Genomic DNA, 19411 nt, shown 5'->3' with positions numbered 1-19411 from the left:
TATATATATATATATATATATATATATATATATATATATATATATATATATATATATATGAATAGTCAGGTCTGGAATCCCACACAACAAATAGTTTAGCTCGAGGCACTTTCCTACCGAATTAAATAGCTGACACTGTTTGATAATTTAAAATAAGCAGGTAAGTTCTCAACGTCTTATCCACATTATCTGTGACTTGACATCACTTTAAGGTAATGCATGACTTTACCTGTTTGTTTTTTTAACAAAACGACTGACCCACTTTTGACTTCTCTTCTCAACTATTATTTTGTATTCCTTGTTATTAAATTATGTTGACTAAAATGTGTGTAGTTCAATAGCTAAGAGCTGTACGCCTATATTTTAGTAGCTAAAAGAGGTATAGGTTACTTGCTAAATGGGGTATAGGTTAATAGTTTAAAGGTTTATAGGTCAATAGAAAACTAAATCAAAACGTTCATGTCCAGTACGTTACGGACGAAAATCTTGTTTTCATTGAATGTAGCTGTTAATGCTTTAATATATCTAATTTAGTTGTAACAGGGTTTACCAATTATGCTTCTTTACAAAGCTTGGCAATGATGGAAGGTATGGGATACGTTGTCAATAAGAGGATGGGGGGGGGAGCAAAAAGCTTCTTGCGTTTGCTGAGGAAGGGGAGGATATAGTGGTTTATTTGCTGTGTAGAAGTCAGGTATAAAGGTGGGATAATATTTGCAAGGTGCAAAGAATATGTACTTAGCAAATTTAAGTAAAGTTTTAAATGAGTAATTCTGTGACTGATTTAAGGTTAGATGTCTTTAAATTGGCTTAATTTGTTACGGTATTTTTAACTCTCTTTTGGAATACCTGTAATATTTATTGAAAAGTTATATCTCGACAGTATCGCTTGAAGTGTTATAATTATCTTTTCAGCTAGCCCGTCACTTTTTATGCACATTACTAAAATCTATCTACTCCACTAGGAACTAGTGATAATCTGATATTAAATTGACTGCGTACATGGTAACGTAAAGTAGTCAGAATAGAGTGATGGTATTTTTGATTTAGCAACAGAGCAGTAATTAGTTGACCGTGTTATATTATGGGCAACATGTAGATTTACTTTCAAACTTCGTTTTAATGTTGTTGTTTTTTTGTTGTTGTTTTTTTTTAGTTTTTTTTAAATGAACCCCAACCCCACACACACACACACACAATGGTATGTCCCCACACACAAATCTTAAATCTTAGGTCTCCACCAGAGGCGTAGCTGTCCTTCCCGGCGCCCGGGGACAAACTTTCAATTTGGCGCCCCCCTCGGGAGCACATTTTCAATTTGCGCACCCCCCCCCCCTCAAACTATTTATAATGCAAAAATCCAGCTAAAATGACATTTTTATTTGTTTTTACAACCCATTTTGGCGCCCCCTAAGGTCGGCGCCTGGGGACATATGTACTCCCCCTGCACCCCCCCCCCTCACCATCGCTACGCCTCTGGTCTCCACACACAAAACAACTTAGGTGTCTACTATTTTTTAGGGCCTCCCTAGGCCTATTTGTTACCCAAATCTTAGCCCATTCCCCCCCCCCCCCAACAGAACAGGCTAGCAGCACTACTTGTTTACACAAATAACGGAAGTATTCTCGTCCTGCGCCAACATCCTGCCCGACACAAGGGAGATAAGACTATTCATTGGTTGATAGAGAAGCGCGAGACTTCTATTTCTGGCGCTCCTCTGTTCGTCTGGGCTTTGGAATGTGAATATTTTCGCTCTTTGTCTATTAGAAACATTTATAGATCTCAATGCCTGCTTTGTGTGGGAGATTTTTCTTTTTAACGAAAATACCCCCAACATAGACGAAGCCTGAATTTACCAACTTGTCCTTTTAATTTTGAAATCCTAACTTTTTTTCGAGGCTTTTATCACCAAGAAACAGTAGCGTACGCAGGGGGGAGCAGGGGGAGCGCCCCCTACGACTGACCATTTTAAGGAAAGTGACGCCTTTTTGAAGAGTAATTCAAAACAAGTTCAGCAACACAAAATAACCAAAAAACAAAAAAAAATCCGTAAACACATCACTGAAATTATGTATGTAAGACAGTTATGTAGCCTAAACATCACATTTTTAATGTGTATACTTCTTGGCTTACTTCTCCGAGCCTAGCTGTTCGACAGTCACGAGCGAGGCGCTTTTTGTCACAATGTCAATCCACGTTAGCGCCTGTACATCTGCTGTTGGCGTTATTCTTGCTGGGTATGGACAGTCAACCCACCCACATATCGATCTAATCAACAAGTGTAGCCTTTGCTTGAGTTGTCATGCTCATTTTAGCCATCCATCTTTAATACAGGAGGCCTATACTCAGAGGCGTATCCAGGTTTTCAGTGTAGGGGGAGCGAAAAAAGCAAAAAAAAACGGCGCCGAATTTGTAATATATATATATATATATATATATATATATATATATATATATATATATATATATATATATATATATATATATATATATATATATATATATATATATATATATATATATATATATATATATATATATATATATATATATATATATATATATATATATATATATATATATATATATATATAAGCTGTAAGTTGTTGCTTCGCTATGATGTAAAATAAATTGAAAGTAGCACTCTGAAGAAATAAAAAAACATACACATTGTAGGCCGAGAAAACAAAAAATGTAGGCTGACAAAACAAAAAAAATGTATCACTCTAAACAAAAAACAAATATACACACACTGCAACCAAAAACAATGAACGCAACATAATCTGTTTTGTAATCCTTGTAAAAAAAAATTACATAATAATTCCTGGGACATTAATTAAGACTAGCGAAAAGGGGAAACAATCACTATTTTAATATAAATATGTATATGTCTATACATTTAATTATGAATATCAAAACAACTGAATAATTACTTAATAATCTAATAAAGTAGCTTAACGCTATTCGGTTTTACAAAAATATTTTGTCTAAAATCAAAATTAAATATATTGTCATTATAAATGCTAAAGTATTACAGTATAATGAAAGTGTTTTAAATCAGAGTTGGTATAAAAACCAGCTTTTCAATTCACAAGTATAAAATTCGGATAAATAGCCTACAGATAACCAATATATAGGTCTTGCATTTCAGATCATACATGGTAAAGTTATCAACTGACTTTTTGTGTTCTTTAAAGATCATTTTTACTTTCTCGTATATACGAAGTATAGAGAAAGTCTTGTAATCGTGCAAAAAAAAATCGAGATTTTTACAAATCTCGACGTTTTACACCTCACTGACACGGAAAAACATAATTTTGCAATCTTGTCCGTATGTCTGTGTGTCTGTCTGTCTGTGTGTCTGTCTGTCTGTCTGTCTGTCTGTCTGTCTGTCCGTGTGTAAACACGATAACTTGAGTACCGTTACAGCTAGGTTGATGAAATTTCATACATAAGTATTTTATCAAAATCGTAGATCCGTAACAACTTTTGAGCGATTTCCGATAACCGGAAGTGGTACTTTTCCTACTTTGAATTTTTCAAAAGCCTATAACTTGAGTACTTTTTCAGATAGATAAATGACATTTCACATGTAAGTAAAAGATCTAATTCTCTACCTTCTGTTAAATTTTGAGTAATTTCCGTTGACCGGAAGTAGTAATTTACGCTACTTCCGATTTCTCAAAAAACTAATGTAAATTTTAAAAGTACTAATAATATTGCGCACTATTATGCGCTTTTTTATTTGGCGTTCACTTGGTGTGCAATTAATTTGTCTACGAGATTTTATTCTATTTTTAAAACTTTAAGTATTTAAAATTGATTAAAAATCATGTCTATAGCCCGAGTTCCTATCCCCTGTTATTTTATATAAGAATATTAGAGAAAGTTTAGGGGAGATCACTCCCGGTTTATTTTAACATAATGATAAGGTATGGGTTAGATCACTGTATTGCTCACACACAGTTTTACTGGTAATTGCAAAAACAATGTTCACAGAGGTTTACGTTTCAAAAGCTATGATCTGGCGACATGGTACTTTGGTACATCATTACGCGTTTTTCCAAATGTACTTAACAGATCAGTTCGGGGTGGGTTGGGGGGGGGGAGGGTTCAACTACATTCACCACTGTCCGGTCACTTTAGGTCAATTATCCAACCCAGCGTATACCTAGGTGTGACATTAATGTCGCTCTACACAATTGTGGCGGTGAGGTGGGGGGTGGAAAAACCAACTCAGAGTGAACATAGCGTCATTTTTTAGACTACTGTTCTAAACATACATTATTCAATTGCACATGTATACTGATTCAAAAATAGATTTAAAAATAATTATTTTACAGAGTAGTTCATGGGGGGGGGTTATAACCCACCTAACACCCCCCCACACACACACACCGCCTGCGCTACTGAGCTGAGCGGATAATTAACTGTGCGATCAGTGTCAGTTTAAATTGAGTTGTTTTTTTTTAAATACAAAATATAGCATTATTCACATTTAATATAAATCTAGATATAGTAAACTAAAATAATAATTAATATAAAGTTGATATTGTTTCATATAAATTTGTAATCGTAATCACTATCGCCCAAACTGTCATAATACTACTACTTCATCGTGATGACGTTGTTGACCTTGTCAAAATGTACCCACCGCTACGCAGTTCGCCCATAAGTAAATTTAAATAGAGGTGCCACGTCAGTTGTATTTATGTCTGTATTGTAATTTCAAATAATTAATTACACGCTTTAAACTGTATATATAGAGTAATTATGTGTGAAGTTTTATGTGTAACATTTTCTAATTCAATTATTCGTAAACAAATACATTATACAGTTGCCTTAAACTTAACACTAATCTTGCCAAGTGCTACTACCCGTAGAGGTTTTTTAAACATTGCAATGCATCGTAATGGTTATTTTTAGATTGAGAAACTGATGCAGCTGCTAATACGTGTTGTGAACGTAGACTCTACTAGTCTATTACTACTATGCTTAACTGCTGCATGAAAATGTATCTTGTGATTTACAGAGATGTGCCGACTAAAAATAATTTTTTAACAAATATCAATGTTTAAAACTTTAAGTTTAAAAAGTTTCCAAAAAGGCGCCACTTTGCTGAAAATGGCCCGAGGGGGAGCGGCCGCTCCCCCTGCTCCCCCCCTGCGTACGCTACTGCCTATACTATTCACTTTGGGTTATAAGATCAGTCTAGAGACGTAGGGATTGTGTATGTAAAGTACACCCCGTAAAATACGATTTTGCTAATTTTGGATATTTCAGTACTAGAAGGAAGTGAAATTGCAGATCCCTTGTATGTTGGCTGATCTAGAACATTCTCCAAAGGCATCTTGCAGAGATGCACACATTTTTAGATGGACGGTGTTAAAAAAAAATTTAATATGTGGTGGTGGGGGAGGAAGAGGAAGCTGAATAGATTACATAACAAACACATTCTCACACAACTTCAAAAACGTTAGTATGAGTCAAGATGATCAGCACGTAGAGATGTACTTAACTGACATACACTAAAGTACCTCTTGATAATTTAGTTAAAACAATAGAAAAACACTGTGGAAAAGAGTTAAGCTGCCTCCAAAAGATGAAAGCCAAAATTCAAAAATAGAAAGAAAAAAATTCTTATACTATCAGAATTATAGCTTTTGCAACAGATAAAACTCTGTGAATGTTTTTTTTTTTTATTTATTTTTTTTTTTTTTGCAGTAAAGCAGTAAAGCAGTTGCAAATTCAAACAAGTTATGAACAGAAAGGCAAGAACAATAAACCGGGAGTGATCTCCCCTAAACTTTCTCGAATATTCTAATATAACACTACGGGGGGTGGCAACTCGGAAAATAGAAATCTAGACATGATTTTTAATCCATTTTAAATACTCAAACTTTTTAAAATAGAATATAATCTCTTAGAAAAAAAGAATTGATCACCAAGTGAACGCCAAATAAAGATGTGCATAATAGTGCGCAATATTATTAGTACTTCATAAATTTACATGCGTTTTTTGAGAAATCGGAAATAGCGGAAATAAGTACTTCCGGTCAACGGAAATTAATCAAAATTTGACAGAATGTAGAGAATTAGATCTTTTACTTACAAATCAAAATTCATTTATCTATCTGAAATAATACCTAAGTTACAGGCTTTTGAAAAATTCAAAGTAGAAAAAGTACCACTTCCGGTTATCGGAAATCGCTCAAAGGTTGATACGGATCTACGATTTTGATAAAATACTTATATATGAAATTTCATCAACCTAGCTGTAACGGTGCTCAAGTTATCGTGTTTACACACAGACACACACACAAACACAGACACACAGACATACGGACAAGATTGCAAAATTATGTTTTTCCGTATCAGTGAGGTGTAAAACGTCGAGATTTGTAAAAATCTCGATTTTTTTTTTTGCACGATTACAAGACTTTATCTATACTTCGTATATACGAGAAAGTAAAAATGTAGTTAAAACAAATAATATCGTATAGAAATAATCAGGTTTATGACAGTAAATAAATTTTTTTCTCTTTTTTTTTTTTTTTTTCTTTTTTTTTTTGGCCTCAGACATGTAATTTACAGCGTCAGTTGTGTGTTCGCTTTAGTATTACAGTTTTCATCATCGGCTTGTGAGGACTGATACAGATTTACAATAGTAGTATTTCTTTCTTACTTGTAGCCTACTTTCATTCATTTAAGATGGTTTACTTATACATAGATCTAATACAAAACGTCTAAATATAAAGAAAAAAATTAAAATTAAAAACCAACCTGAAACTGAAAATGCAAATGTGTAATTAAATGATAATTCAAGGGATTTTTTTCCCTCGGCGTGGTGGGTGAGGGGGCGGGGGGGGGGGGGCGGTGTAGAATTTGGGTTTTTAAGTAGAGCTGAAATAGATTTGTGATTACAGAGAATTAAAATGATACAAATTTTAAGCAATCGGAAAAGCTATGTTATTACAACGAGACACATCAAAGCAAACATTCTTCTCTTTCAAACATCTATATCTATACAGTCCTCAAACAGTTTTTTTTTTAATCAATTGTTTTAAACATTTAAATATGACAGTAAATAAAATAGTTCGTCTCTTACATAAGAGCTACAAACAAATCCGCGTTAAAAGCGCGCGTTTTTATATCATGTCCGCTTTTGTCAACTTTCATTATGCTTTAATATTTTAGCATTTATGATAATGAAATACGTAATTTTGAATATAGACAGTTATTTTAAAAATATGTTGTGACAAGTTGTTATATTAAATAAACATAAAATGACTGACCTCGTTGAATTTGAGAATTGCATTTAAATTGGTAGGCCTATACATATCTATATTAAGAGAGTGATTACCTCCCCTACTGTAGTTCGCTTGTGTCTTAATATTCCATTAAACATTGTGTCAAATTGTTTATTTTATAAAGATTACGAAAATTACGAAACAATAAGTGTTGCGTTTCTAGTTTTTGGTTGTGTTGTGTGTATATTTTGTGTTGTATTTTGTTTGTGTGATAAATTGTTTTGAGTTTTAGGCCTACATTGTGTTCAGAGTTTCTTCCAGACATCTCTTCTATGGGGGAGTGGTCTACAGCCCCCACGAACGAGATGGATTTTATATAGTAAACATACACTTTTACTAGCGTCCGCCCCCCCCCCCCCCAGGAGAAAAAAGTCTGGAAGAAACACTGATTGTGTTTTGTTCTTTTTTTTATGTTTTACACCTAAGGGAAGCAATGATATACAGCTAGTGTATATATATATATATATATATATATATATATATATATATATATATATATATCTATATCTATATATATATATATATATATATATATATATATATATATATGTGTGTGTGTGTATCTGTATGTATATGTATATGTAGGCTATATGTATATGTATATGTATATGTATATGTATATGTATATGTATATGTATATGTATATGTATATGTATATGTATATGTATATGTATATGTATATGTATATGTATATGTATATGTATATGTATATGTATATGTATATGTATATGTATATGTATATGTATATGTATATGTATATGTATATGTATATGTATATGTATATGTATATGTATATGTATATGTATTTGTATTTGTATTTGTATTTGTATTTGTATTTGTATATGTATATGTATAGAGAGATATAGATATATATTTATAAAGATGGCGCCTTTTTGTCGACTTGCAGCTCCCCCTAACACATAAACCTGCATACGCCTCTGCTAAGGGCATTGCGATAGGTCAAATGTAATTTTTTATTAAGGAGAATTTTTGCTCTGTAATATTTTTCTATTTCTTGTTGGTGTTAAAAATTGTCTTAAAATGTAACGGGTGGTGTAAGCTATTGTTTAAGCAGCACACACAAAAACAACCACCAACATTAATAACTTTCAAAATAAAATTATTTCTAGGTCAAAAACACAACACAGCTTTCGAATCACTCCAAAACCTCACGCTTCAATGTATGTACATAATTTTTAATCATCACAAAGTTTGGTAAATTTAAACCGCTAAAAATACAATAGAAATAAAATAAAATCACTCTTGAATTTTGCACAAAAATAATGCCATTAGTCACAATCTATAAAACTGTATAAACAAGAGTGTTAGAAATATAAGGTTAAACTGCCTAATAAAAGGCTCTCTAAAAACATACATAGGCATACAAAAAACAATATCACAAATTTTTTTCAAATTACTTACATGAATTATCTTGACAAGGACTTACTGGTTAAAATGAATGAGTTACTTACCTTTATTTGTAATCACTAGTTACCGCCCTTTAAATGTGATGTCATGTTTTTCTTAACTTTTCAACAGATAAAAAAGTGTGAAGAAGTTTATAATCAGTTACTTACCTTGAAAGATGATGGAATATAAAATTTTTTTTACAGAAATGACAAGACTGACATGTCATTTTTTGCTACCCAAAGTAGCAGTGTCATATTGGATGAATCATCCAGCAGTACATGGGAGTCAAGATTATGGTTAGTTGTCTTTAAAATGACCACCACATTTTAACAGATTTAGATAAAGATGGACAACATGAAAGTAGTTTGTAGTCATAAAATAAACTCAAATCTGTAACTACAATATCAGATGAGTTTGGATTTTAAAAATCTAGACAAACCTGTTAATAAACCTAAACAGAATTACATCTTTTACAATTTCTTTACCTTTAAGCATAAATGTAATAATACAAATAATTTGTAATGCATCAGTCACTTAATGAGATTTGACAGTAAAAACTATGACCATATTAATGTCATCTAAATTCTTTGTTTAAACTAAATGCAAGGTTTAAAAAAAATTTTACACAGAAAAATTTGCTCTAAGGTAATGCAAAATCTACTATGGTGATACATTCAAATATATTTTTTATTTACATAATTTCAGTTTTCAGCTCATCAATAAAGCTTAGTGGCTTATTCTCAAGGTACAGGTTATGGCATATATATCCAGGAGGGTGTTAGGCAGATATGCTTACATCTATATATATAAATGTATATGGTGGTTTGAATACCCTCTACTCCTGATGTAATTCATACTAGTGGTCATATGGACATAATCGTACTTACAAGAGCTGACCCCTGACCCCATCTTAATGTTATATACTGACAAACTAACACCCAGGGAGGACAACTACCTTGCATCTCCCTCCCCACACTACTGATATAACAGTCAATAGTGATAATATAAACTTTATTGACCCCATAATTTACTTACATGTGCTTTGAATGGTCTTTCTCCTCTGGTTATGACTGACTTTAATAACTCCCATTTTTTTAAAGTGCTGAAGCAATTAGAATGTTTGTGTTGTACTTGTGTTTTGTCTTAATTAATTGAATATACCATGTACACTTACTGTGATTGTGTGTCACAAATCAAATGGCTTTCAACATGGAGCATGAAATGACACACCTGTGTACACACCTGTTTTCCTTATGACTGGACTATGTCCTAACATACCCTAGACCTGTAGACCATGGCTACAGAACAGGGTGATGCAGCTCTGTGATGAGAATGTAAGAAACTTTACTTACCTTAAATGCATGTAACTTCACAGCTAGCGGTCTTAAGTTTGTGCCCTCAACATTTAGGTTTGTCTTAAGACTTCATGGAACACGACGTTTAAATGCCTATAGGGCTGATAAAACTATCTTACAGTGAACACGGGTCATTCATTACTTCAGTGAGCAAAACATGAATGAGTCAACAAACTTAATTCAACATCAGCTAGTGCTTACGCCGACACACACTAGTACACATTTCTACGGCCATTAAGGTGCACACCACTAGCTAATAGAATCAAAGCAGGTTTGGTTGTTTTATAATACAATCAGTTGGTCAGTAGGTTCACCCACAAGGTCAATAGGTTCACCCATGAGGTCATCAGGTTCACTGATAAGGTCAGTGGGTTCACCCACAAGTTCAGAAGGTTCACCCATGAGGTCATCAGGTTCACTGATGAGGTCAGTAGGTTAAATCCATGAGGTCAGCAGGTTCACCCACAAGGTCAGTACGTTCATCCATGAGGTCAATAGGTTCACCTTTGAGGTCATCATGTTCACCCACAAGGTCATCAGGTTCACTCATGAGGTCAGTAAGTTTGCCCACACGGTCATCAGGTTCACCCACAAGGTCAATAGGTTCACCCACAAGGTAAGTAGGTTCACCCTTGAGGTCATCAGGTTCACCCACAAGGTCATCAGGTTCACTCATGAGGTCAGCTGGGTGATGATGATATCTGCAGCCTGGCAAGCTCAGACCTGGATATGAATCTCTTCCCCACCCCCCTTGGCTAGCTGGGTGTCAGACACTTGAACCTGGTCCGTGGTGCGTTTGTTTAGTCCCTGATGTCAATGTGAACCTCATCCCCCCCTCAGCTAGCTGGGTGTCAGACACTTGAACCTGGTCCGTGGTGTGTTTGTTTAGTCCCTAATGTCAATGTGAACCTCATCCCCCTCGGCAAAATCAAAGCGTGACATGGGGAGGGACTCACACCTCAGCTCTACAAGCTCCCTCTCTGACTCGGGGTGGGAGGGTCCGCAGGAGTGGTGGTACAGGAGAAAACAGCTGAAACATGTAGCAGGGGGTCAACTTGGTGTTTGTATGGGGTCAACTTGGTGTTTGTAGGGGTCAACTTGGTGTTTGTTTGGTGTTTGTATGGGGTCAACTTGGTGTTTGTATGGGGTCAACTTAGTGTTTGTATGGGGTCAACTTGGTGTTTGTATGGGGTCAACTTGGTGTTTGTATGGGGTCAACTTGGTGTTTGTGGCTTTTTAGTTTTGTCAATAGCACATCTACAAAAATCTGACTTAAACATTGATAAAATCTAACTTAATCATTTATAAAGACGATCCAAGTCATTTATTAAATGGAAATTGAGTATTATTACCATGATAATCATTTTTTTTTAACAAAAAATTTGCTTTTACATTTTTAGATTTTTAGATTCTTGATGTTTTATGATGGTTAAATTTAAATTGTGATCTCGCAGCAACAAAAAAAATGAAATTTTATATCCTTAAATTTTCTGGAAATACAAAGCTTGAAATTCAGCTGAACTAAATATCAAATATTTAGCTTTATAATTAGAAACTAGTGGATCTGTCCTTGTTAAACTGACAAAATAAGCAGAGTTGTTTCCCTTGAATATATATACACATTGCTTCCCTTTAATTTATGTATACACAGGCAAAACCAATGGAAACAATGCTGTTATGCCAGGAAGATGGTTGCAAACATAGTTAACAATTTACCTTTTGGGTATTTTCAATTCTTGTGAGATTATAGCCCTCAATCTAGTGATGGGCTCAACCAAATGTATTTTACGGGTGAACTTGACCACCCCTTCACAGACAAACTTGAGATTAGCCCACTCCTGGTACCCTGCACTGAGATCAATGTCAACAAGACGAACAGGTGGGCCTGGGGACAAACATGTGGGTTGACAGAACTGACAAGTTTTTTTCTAATATATTTACTTATGTACACGATAATATAGTGATACATTTATACTGAAGTAACAGTTTCTTTAAATGACATTGTTACATTTGTTAAAACAAGTTTACAAAACATTAGCTTTGAAAAGTATTTTAGAATATTTCCACTATTTACACAATTTAAGTTTATTAAAATATCTCTACTATTTAAACAATTTAAATTTGTTAAAATATCTCTACTATTTATACAACTTAAGTATGTCAAAATATCTCTACTAATTACACAATTTAAGTTTGTTAAAATATCTCTACTATTTACACAATTTAAGTTTGTTAAAATATCTCTACTATTTATACAACTTAAAATTGTTAAAATATCTCTACTTAATTACACAATTTAAGTTTGTTAAAAAATATCTACTATTTATACAACTTAAGTATGTCAAAATATCTCTACTATTTACACAATTTATTAAGTTTGTTAAAAATATCTCAACTAGGTACTCACATTTATTAAATGTATTAAATATCTTTTCTTCACATATTATTTGCACAAATTTACATTTTGCAAAAACATTTGAAATAATCAGTGATGCCTTAAATACCTATACACAAGCAACTGTTCCCATCTAGACCAAAGACTCACCATGTTTTTTAATTAAAGTGTAATAAAACTCTGGTTTCTCCTCCTGGTCCATGTAGTAGCGCAGGTAATGTCTCTCAGCTTTCTCTCTCTCAGTCTGGGAGATCTCACTGCCATTCAGCACATTTACAGTGGGTAAACTGGAAAATATTACAAATTTGTTGCCTCTTTCTTCATCACATTGTTGTCAATTTTAAAATATCACAATTTATAAAACTGGACAATTTATAACAATGAATGGCCAGTGGTCAACTGTAATCCTGGCCAACACTATTTAATTTCTCACGTCCCCACACACTACCTTATTAGAGTTAAAAACAATTTCCTCCTCTACCCCCATCCATATTAGTATGAGTGTTACCTGGCTATGTACAATTTCCTCCTGTCCTCTGCATGTTCTGATGAGTACAAAGGATTATTCTGCCAAAAAAAAAAGTTGAATAAGTCACAAGACCAATGTTACGTTGCTCTAACTAAACCAACACAAACAGTCTTAGGGTTTATCCTTGTAACAATGTGTTTGTGTTTTCTGAAACTATTTTACATGGAAAAAAGTATATGTAATGAATCTGTTCTTTTAATGAATGAACTGATATTATGTGGTATGGCATAGTTAATTGGTAGATTATTTAAGTCTATAAAACATCACTTAGTGTACTCAGCTCTTATAGGCACCTCACTTTTCTTCATTCTTTATTTTTAATGTTGGATGAGATTTTCTCCAATATAATTAAGGATTACATGTTACACACCATATACTAAAGGCTGGTGACTCCAATTACAGCATGCATTTTTTTTTTTTGCTTCCATAACTTTGTCCAACCAAGAACAAACCACAAGGCAGCAGTTGTTTGATTTTTGAGTTGTCTCTTCTAGAAGGGTTGCTGTCTCCAGCTCTCTAGCCTAATCTGCCAGGTGGCAGAGTTTCTTCCAGGCATCTCTTTGGGGGGGGGGGGGGGGGGGGGGGAAGAACCCCCCCAAGAAAAGCTACCGTCCCCGAAAGAATATGCGATATATATAAAAATATATACCCCCCCCCCCCCCCAGTAACACTGCCCGGGTTCAAACTCGAGACTTATCAATTTAGCCACCATGAGCTTTACCTGACTCAGGGAAAGTAAAGGTGGCTGAGTAGAACAGCCTACTAAGTATAGGGGACATATGCAAGGGAATCAAATAGAATTTACCTCCTTTTCTTAATTATATTGATCCAATTTTCTACATTAAAAACTAGAAGCTATTGTTTTTTAAAAGAAATATTAATTGTTGTATAATTACTGAAATGACTTGCAAACACTAATTTGTCCATCTATTAAGTCTGATTATAGAGATATTTTATTTTATTAAAACTGCTTCTTTTTTTTTAATCAAACCATTTTCATATACACTGTTAAAACATGGCCAACAATAAGAAAATGCATTTACGTCTGCAACATTGTATCTAAACAACATGTTCTGCAACAAGTAAAGGAGTGGACTAACCTTAAGCCTAATGTTGTTGAGCTTAGGAAACAGTTTAAACGGCTTCAAGTGTGTCCAGTGGGAGAGGTTGGCGTTGCTGAGACACAGTGTCTGCAACTGATGGAATGGCTGCGTCTTCTCACTCTCTGATACATCGGCTGCCATGTGGAGTCTGTGCTGGGAATGTTGGGGTCCTTCACCTCTATCACAGCTATCAGCTGGTCTCTCAGGCAACATGGCTGAGGATTTCTTACTGCTAGAACTGTGAGACTGTATACAGGTTTGTGTTGGTGTGATCTGATGAGCCAAGCTGCTAGATTCATTTTTTAAACTGCTGTCATTTTCTTGGCTAAGTTCAGTTTTGGTGGTGTTGTCAGGTTCTTGAAACAGACAGCGCTGTGTTTTAGTTTTAGCCGGGTAAGATTTGTTGGAGTGGTTGTGGGAGAAGAAATCTTCATCCTGTAAACTTATTGAGCGAGGTGTGAACAAGTCTCCATCATTTTGTTCGAAGTGAATATTTATGAACATTTCTTTTTCCAGAATGTCATCCAGCCACATGTTGTCAATGACACTTGTCTGTTTGTCAGAGTTGGCACTGTGAGAGACAGAATCAGCCAGCTTTACTGGTGATAAACTGTTTTCATGACTGGCACTGCTTGGGGTTGTAGTGTGAAGACTGCCAGACTTAGCACAGGCAGGGGACTGTACTGGTGGGAAATCTTTAGAGAAGTCAATGTTGTTTATCACATCAAATAGAAAGGTTTCAGCAGCCAAGCGATGGCTGTCTGAACTTTCAACCTCGGAGTCCTCATCATGTAGTTTAAATTCACACTTTGATTCACTGTCACGGCTCATGTCGACAGATTTAGAGAAGTTGTGAGGGCAGGCTTCAAACTCTGAGTACACAGGCATGTGTGTCTCACAGACGTAGCTGTTGTTAAAGTTGCTGTTTGAGGAGGCATCCAGCTCGGAGAAACAGAAGTTGTCCTCAGCACTGAGAGAGACGTCGCTCTCGCTGTCAGTTCTAGCCCTGTCACCATCAGAACAGTCAGAATCCGAGTGGTTCTCAAACCTGCTCACTGGCCTGTGTGTGCAGCCACAGTCCTCTATGTCTTCAGAGGAACTCTCTGTGTCTAGATCATTTAAGTCTTCAATTTCGTCAACAGCATCAAGATCTTCAGACGGATATGTAAAGAGATTGGAGTCAGAGAAGGAGGGGTCACTAGAGTCCCATTCTCTGATTAAATCTGTGGTCTGTTCATTAGTTTCATTGGTATTTGTTTGGTCTTGCATAGAATTGCTTTGTGAAGTATCTGATCTAATAGAACTTGCCAGATCAAGCTGCTCATTTTGTGAGCAAACTTGATAAAAAATGTCCTTGACTGGGTTGCCAGATAGCACAAGGTACTTCAGATTAGGTAAGTGTCTAAGCTTCCAAACCTCAGACCAACTGAAAAGTAATTGTTATAATTTTAATTGACTTTTCAACCATCCCCACTTAAATACCTAAATCAATTTTTAAAGATCAATTTATTTTGCTTTATTGTTAAGTGGTTGGGGTCAAGATCAAAGTAAACATGTTGAATATTGGCTCTATAAAACATTAACACTGAAGCACAAAAGAAAAAAAAGAGCTACAAACCTAGAAATGCCATTATTGTTTAGTCTAAGACACTCCAGGGTTGAGAAAGCCCCTTCTTGGATTCTTTCTTCAATGTCTGCAAGCTCTTCATAATCTACAACAAAAGTTTCATATAGATTTTGTGTAAATGTTAACTAACTGTTATTTTACAGCTTAAAATTAAACAATAAAGCATGGGTTTACCTTAATTTTATAACTTTTCTTAAAGCCATAGGCAAACAATAATGACACATAATAAAAAAAATGAAAGACAGTACTAAAAAGTAATCAACAAAAATATAAAGTGGACTACTGCTAATCATTGTGCTTTAAGAACTTTAAGAGGACAAGATAATATGTACAGCCACATTTGAAATAAGTTAAAGATTGGTTTGTAAAAATTAATTGCAACAAGACATTTAAAATTAAACACAGCATTTGAACACTAAGTTATAACACTAATAAATTTAAAATTAAATACAGATAGCTTTTGAACTAATTGTTTATTTTTATCTGTGCCCCCAGTAGTATGTTAAAAATAGAACTGATTCATTCCTTTATGACAAGTGTTTTCTGGGTCAGTCTTTATTTTCCATTGACACAGATCAGTGACTTACTTACAGCCAAACGTTGGCTAGATGCCAGTTCCAGACTGTCAATGTCATGGCTGGGTTTATTTAGAGTTTATTAAAAAGTTGAATTGTAAACAAAGTTTATCATTCAAACCAAGATTCTTTTTATTCATACAAAATTATAAACAGCTCAATTTGACTGAACTTTTTTTCAATATCTCTAGGCAGATTATGATTTAGCCTTTTAACAATCATACTTCTCAATGATTCACAAAACAAACAAAAAAATTTGGTTTATAAGTGTTGTTAAAAGAAATTTTGTGACTACTTACTGTTTCCACATAAATGAAGTTCTTTCAACATAGGCAAGATGGGTGAAAGCTTGACAATTTCCTCTATGGATACACCAGTGTCATTTAATGCCAAATTTTCTACAGACAGTTTAGCCTCAGGGAGTGGGTCGCTCTAGGAAACAAACATTCTTAATTCAAGCAATGAACTAATAAAAAATCTAAAATTTAATGTTTAAAGAACTAATTTTTTATTTTATTGATAAGGGGGCATCCATAAATGACATCACATTCGTAGGGGGGAGGGGGGTCCGTAATTTTGTCACGATGTGTGATGAGGGGGAGGGGGGGTTCAGAGGTTGCAACGTCACACTTTTGCATTATAAAAAAGCAATGTTAGAAAACAAATTTTAGATGTTATTTCGCGTTTTAGATAACTGTTTTAATAAATTGTAATAGTTTAGACAAGATTTTAGAAAAATATCGATGTTTTAAAAAAATTCAACTGCAATTTTGAGGGGGGTTGTAGGTTGAGGCGTGACGTCATTTTAGGGGGGGTCTGGCTTTTTTGGACAACGTGTGACTGAGGGGAGGGGGGAGGTAAAAATCGTCCAAAAAAGCGTGACGTCATTTATGGATTACCCCTAATAGTATTTACTTCAAACTTTCAGTCCTTCTTTTAGATAACATTTTTTATTTTCTCACCAGCTAATTCTGCATCTATAGTATCCATATTGGTGTAAGTGTAATGTATACATTTATTAAAAATGTCTAACTAACTTTTCATCTATAAATTGCTTTGCTAAGTAAAAAACAAAATCAACATGGGGTACAGTTTAAGTTGGCTCTAAATCTCTTCATGGGACATTTGTAATGGTCAGCAACTAAGTACTGAGTGTTTAAATAAATGATTCTCCTGTTTTTAATCTCCTGACATATATTTTTTGACACAGGACTGTGGTTATTATGGAAAGGTGTGAAGGTGTGCAGTGTTTCTTCCAGACTTTTTACCCCTGGGGGCACTTGAAATTTCTTTTTTTTGGGGGGGGGGGGGTGGAGACTAGTTTCTGGGGACTGACACTGTATATATTTTCTATATAAATTCCATTTTGTTGGGGGGGGGGGGGGGGTAGACTCTCTTCAAGGGGGATCCACCCCAACCTTAAAGTTTGTGTTTATAAAACAAAAATAGCTTTGGACCCTAGGCTTAAGATGTATATATTTATTAAAAACGTCCAACTAACTTTTCATTTATAAATTGCTTTGCTAAGTAAAATGTTCTGGTCTGAATAAAAAGTCAGCTGCTTCCTTTTGAAATGATTACAAATATGAGAACCTCAAAATGCAAAATACTACTCACTGGGTGCAAGCGAAGGTTGTTTCTACTGACATTAACGTATTTCACTTTAGGCAGGTGTGACAAGATTGTCAGTAATTCTGTCCATTTGTCTAACAGGTTATTGGCTAGGTCAAGGTCAACCACATTTGGACACAGGGAGGTCAACCCTTGGCATGGAATATCTGCTCTTGTTACATCCATCTCATTAAGTACCTGTAGTAACAAAAAAAATATAAAGCATACAAATACATACATTTCTATAAACATATATACATATAGTATTTTTTTCGAACCTTACAGTCCATGGTGCAGGTAAGTGGAGCTAACATGTTTTAGTGACCTTGGAGGAGATAGTGTGGCCAGCCACCTTTACTTTCCCTAACTTGAGTCAGGTATCCATTAGAGTTGGGTGGGCTCAGGGACATCCTACAAACATGAGCCCAAGATCCAAATTAAAGACTTTTGGGTTAGGAATGTTTCTTGTTTTTGTTCCTTCTGGCATTGAATCACTGACCCGCAATACAAAGAGCCTACTGTATTGTCCAGCAAGCATTTTTATAAGAAAACTCCTTTATGAGACACTTTGGGACTATAGTCACAAGTACTATTAAGGATGACAAATGCTAAACAAAAATAATTAAAATATGGTAGGTTGTATAACAGGGAAAACATCACAATTGTGTCAAAGGGCTTGCAATATCAAAGGAGAGTGAATATTAGACTCTAATAATACTATTATAATTTTTTGCAGCATTATTATAATAATCATGATTATAATATAATTATTACAACATTGTGATTTAACACTGGATCTGGTTCTGTCATGGATTCAAAGGGGTCGATCGATACAAAACATTTACATGATTATCCACTTTATTGTCTTTATGAATAAGAATGAGCCTAATTTTAATTTAGGCTACTAATAACTTTAATAAGACTTTTAATTAATTTAACCAACTAAACAGTTTCTAGATTATAAATAATAATGTATTATTTAGGCTTAACAATCTAAATTTTGTGAAATGAAAACGTGATTCCTACCACAGTTTGTAAGTGGGCCAACTCAGCTGTGGAATTACTTTTCCGTTTTGGGCTTATTATTATGAAGTCAAACGTTGGTTCATCTTCCACACAGTATTTCTCTTTCAACGCTTCTGTAAAAGATTTCTTTCTTCTTCTACCACTCCGTTTTTCATTAGCTCTTGCATTCTTCACATCCATGACTAAAATATTAGCTTATTGATAAGTATAATGTCCTTGTTTTGATATTCCAGCTGATGATAACAATAACAGAGATTGGTCGGATTTGTTTGGGTTTATAGCAATGAGGTTAAATATAGTAACTGCGTCGCGTCCGTTTGTTGTGATGTCAGGGTCATTACACATTCTCAATATTTGTACCGCACTGAATGGTGTAAAACGTAATGGAACTAAAAAGTGTTCACATTTTTGCTTTTAATAAATTAAAAATAATACAAAGCCTTTGTATATGTTTAATATTTTAGAAATA

At 34.4% G+C, this 19411-nt stretch overlaps 1 protein-coding gene across 2 annotated transcripts; it reads right to left on the bottom strand.

The window, feature by feature from the left end:
* Positions 1-8491: 8491 nt before the first annotated feature.
* Positions 8492-19297, bottom strand: LOC131929880 (uncharacterized). Of its 2 annotated transcripts, XM_059286255.1 has the most exons (10): positions 18943-19297; positions 17923-18114; positions 16605-16737; positions 15722-15815; positions 14101-15529; positions 12980-13038; positions 12622-12758; positions 11793-11961; positions 10986-11106; positions 8492-10900 (listed from the first exon to the last, which is right to left on the bottom strand). In XM_059286255.1, exons 1-10 carry the CDS (start codon positions 19120-19122, stop codon positions 10877-10879), a joined length of 2538 nt encoding a protein of 845 aa, XP_059142238.1. In that variant the 5' UTR covers positions 19123-19297; the 3' UTR covers positions 8492-10876. The 2 variants fall into 2 exon arrangements, with proteins under 2 accessions (XP_059142238.1, XP_059142236.1); XM_059286253.1 differs by having other exon boundaries at positions 8492-11106.
* Between the last annotated feature and the right edge of the window lie 114 nt (positions 19298-19411).

The sequence above is a fragment of the Physella acuta genome, unplaced genomic scaffold (assembly GCF_028476545.2).
Source record: "Physella acuta isolate Inbredline_101_S28 unplaced genomic scaffold, ASM2847654v3 ptg001688l, whole genome shotgun sequence".
Classification (NCBI taxonomy): Eukaryota; Metazoa; Mollusca; class Gastropoda; family Physidae; genus Physella; species Physella acuta.
Note: the sequence above shows the minus strand (reverse complement) of the source record. Positions and strands in the feature narration are given on the sequence as shown.

Excerpts from the sequence above, each read along its gene's own strand:
- LOC131929880 (XM_059286253.1), bottom strand. The coding sequence starts at position 19,122 with ATGGATGTGAAGAATGCAAGAGCTAATGAAAAACGGAGTGGTAGAAGA. Across the intron at positions 15,530-15,721 it reads AACAATAATGGCATTTCTAG|TTGGTCTGAGGTTTGGAAGC; the intron begins GTTTGTAGCTCT and ends ATTACTTTTCAG. Across the intron at positions 11,962-12,621 it reads CACTTTAATTAAAAAACATG|GCCCACCTGTTCGTCTTGTT; the intron begins GTGAGTCTTTGG and ends GTTTGTCCCCAG.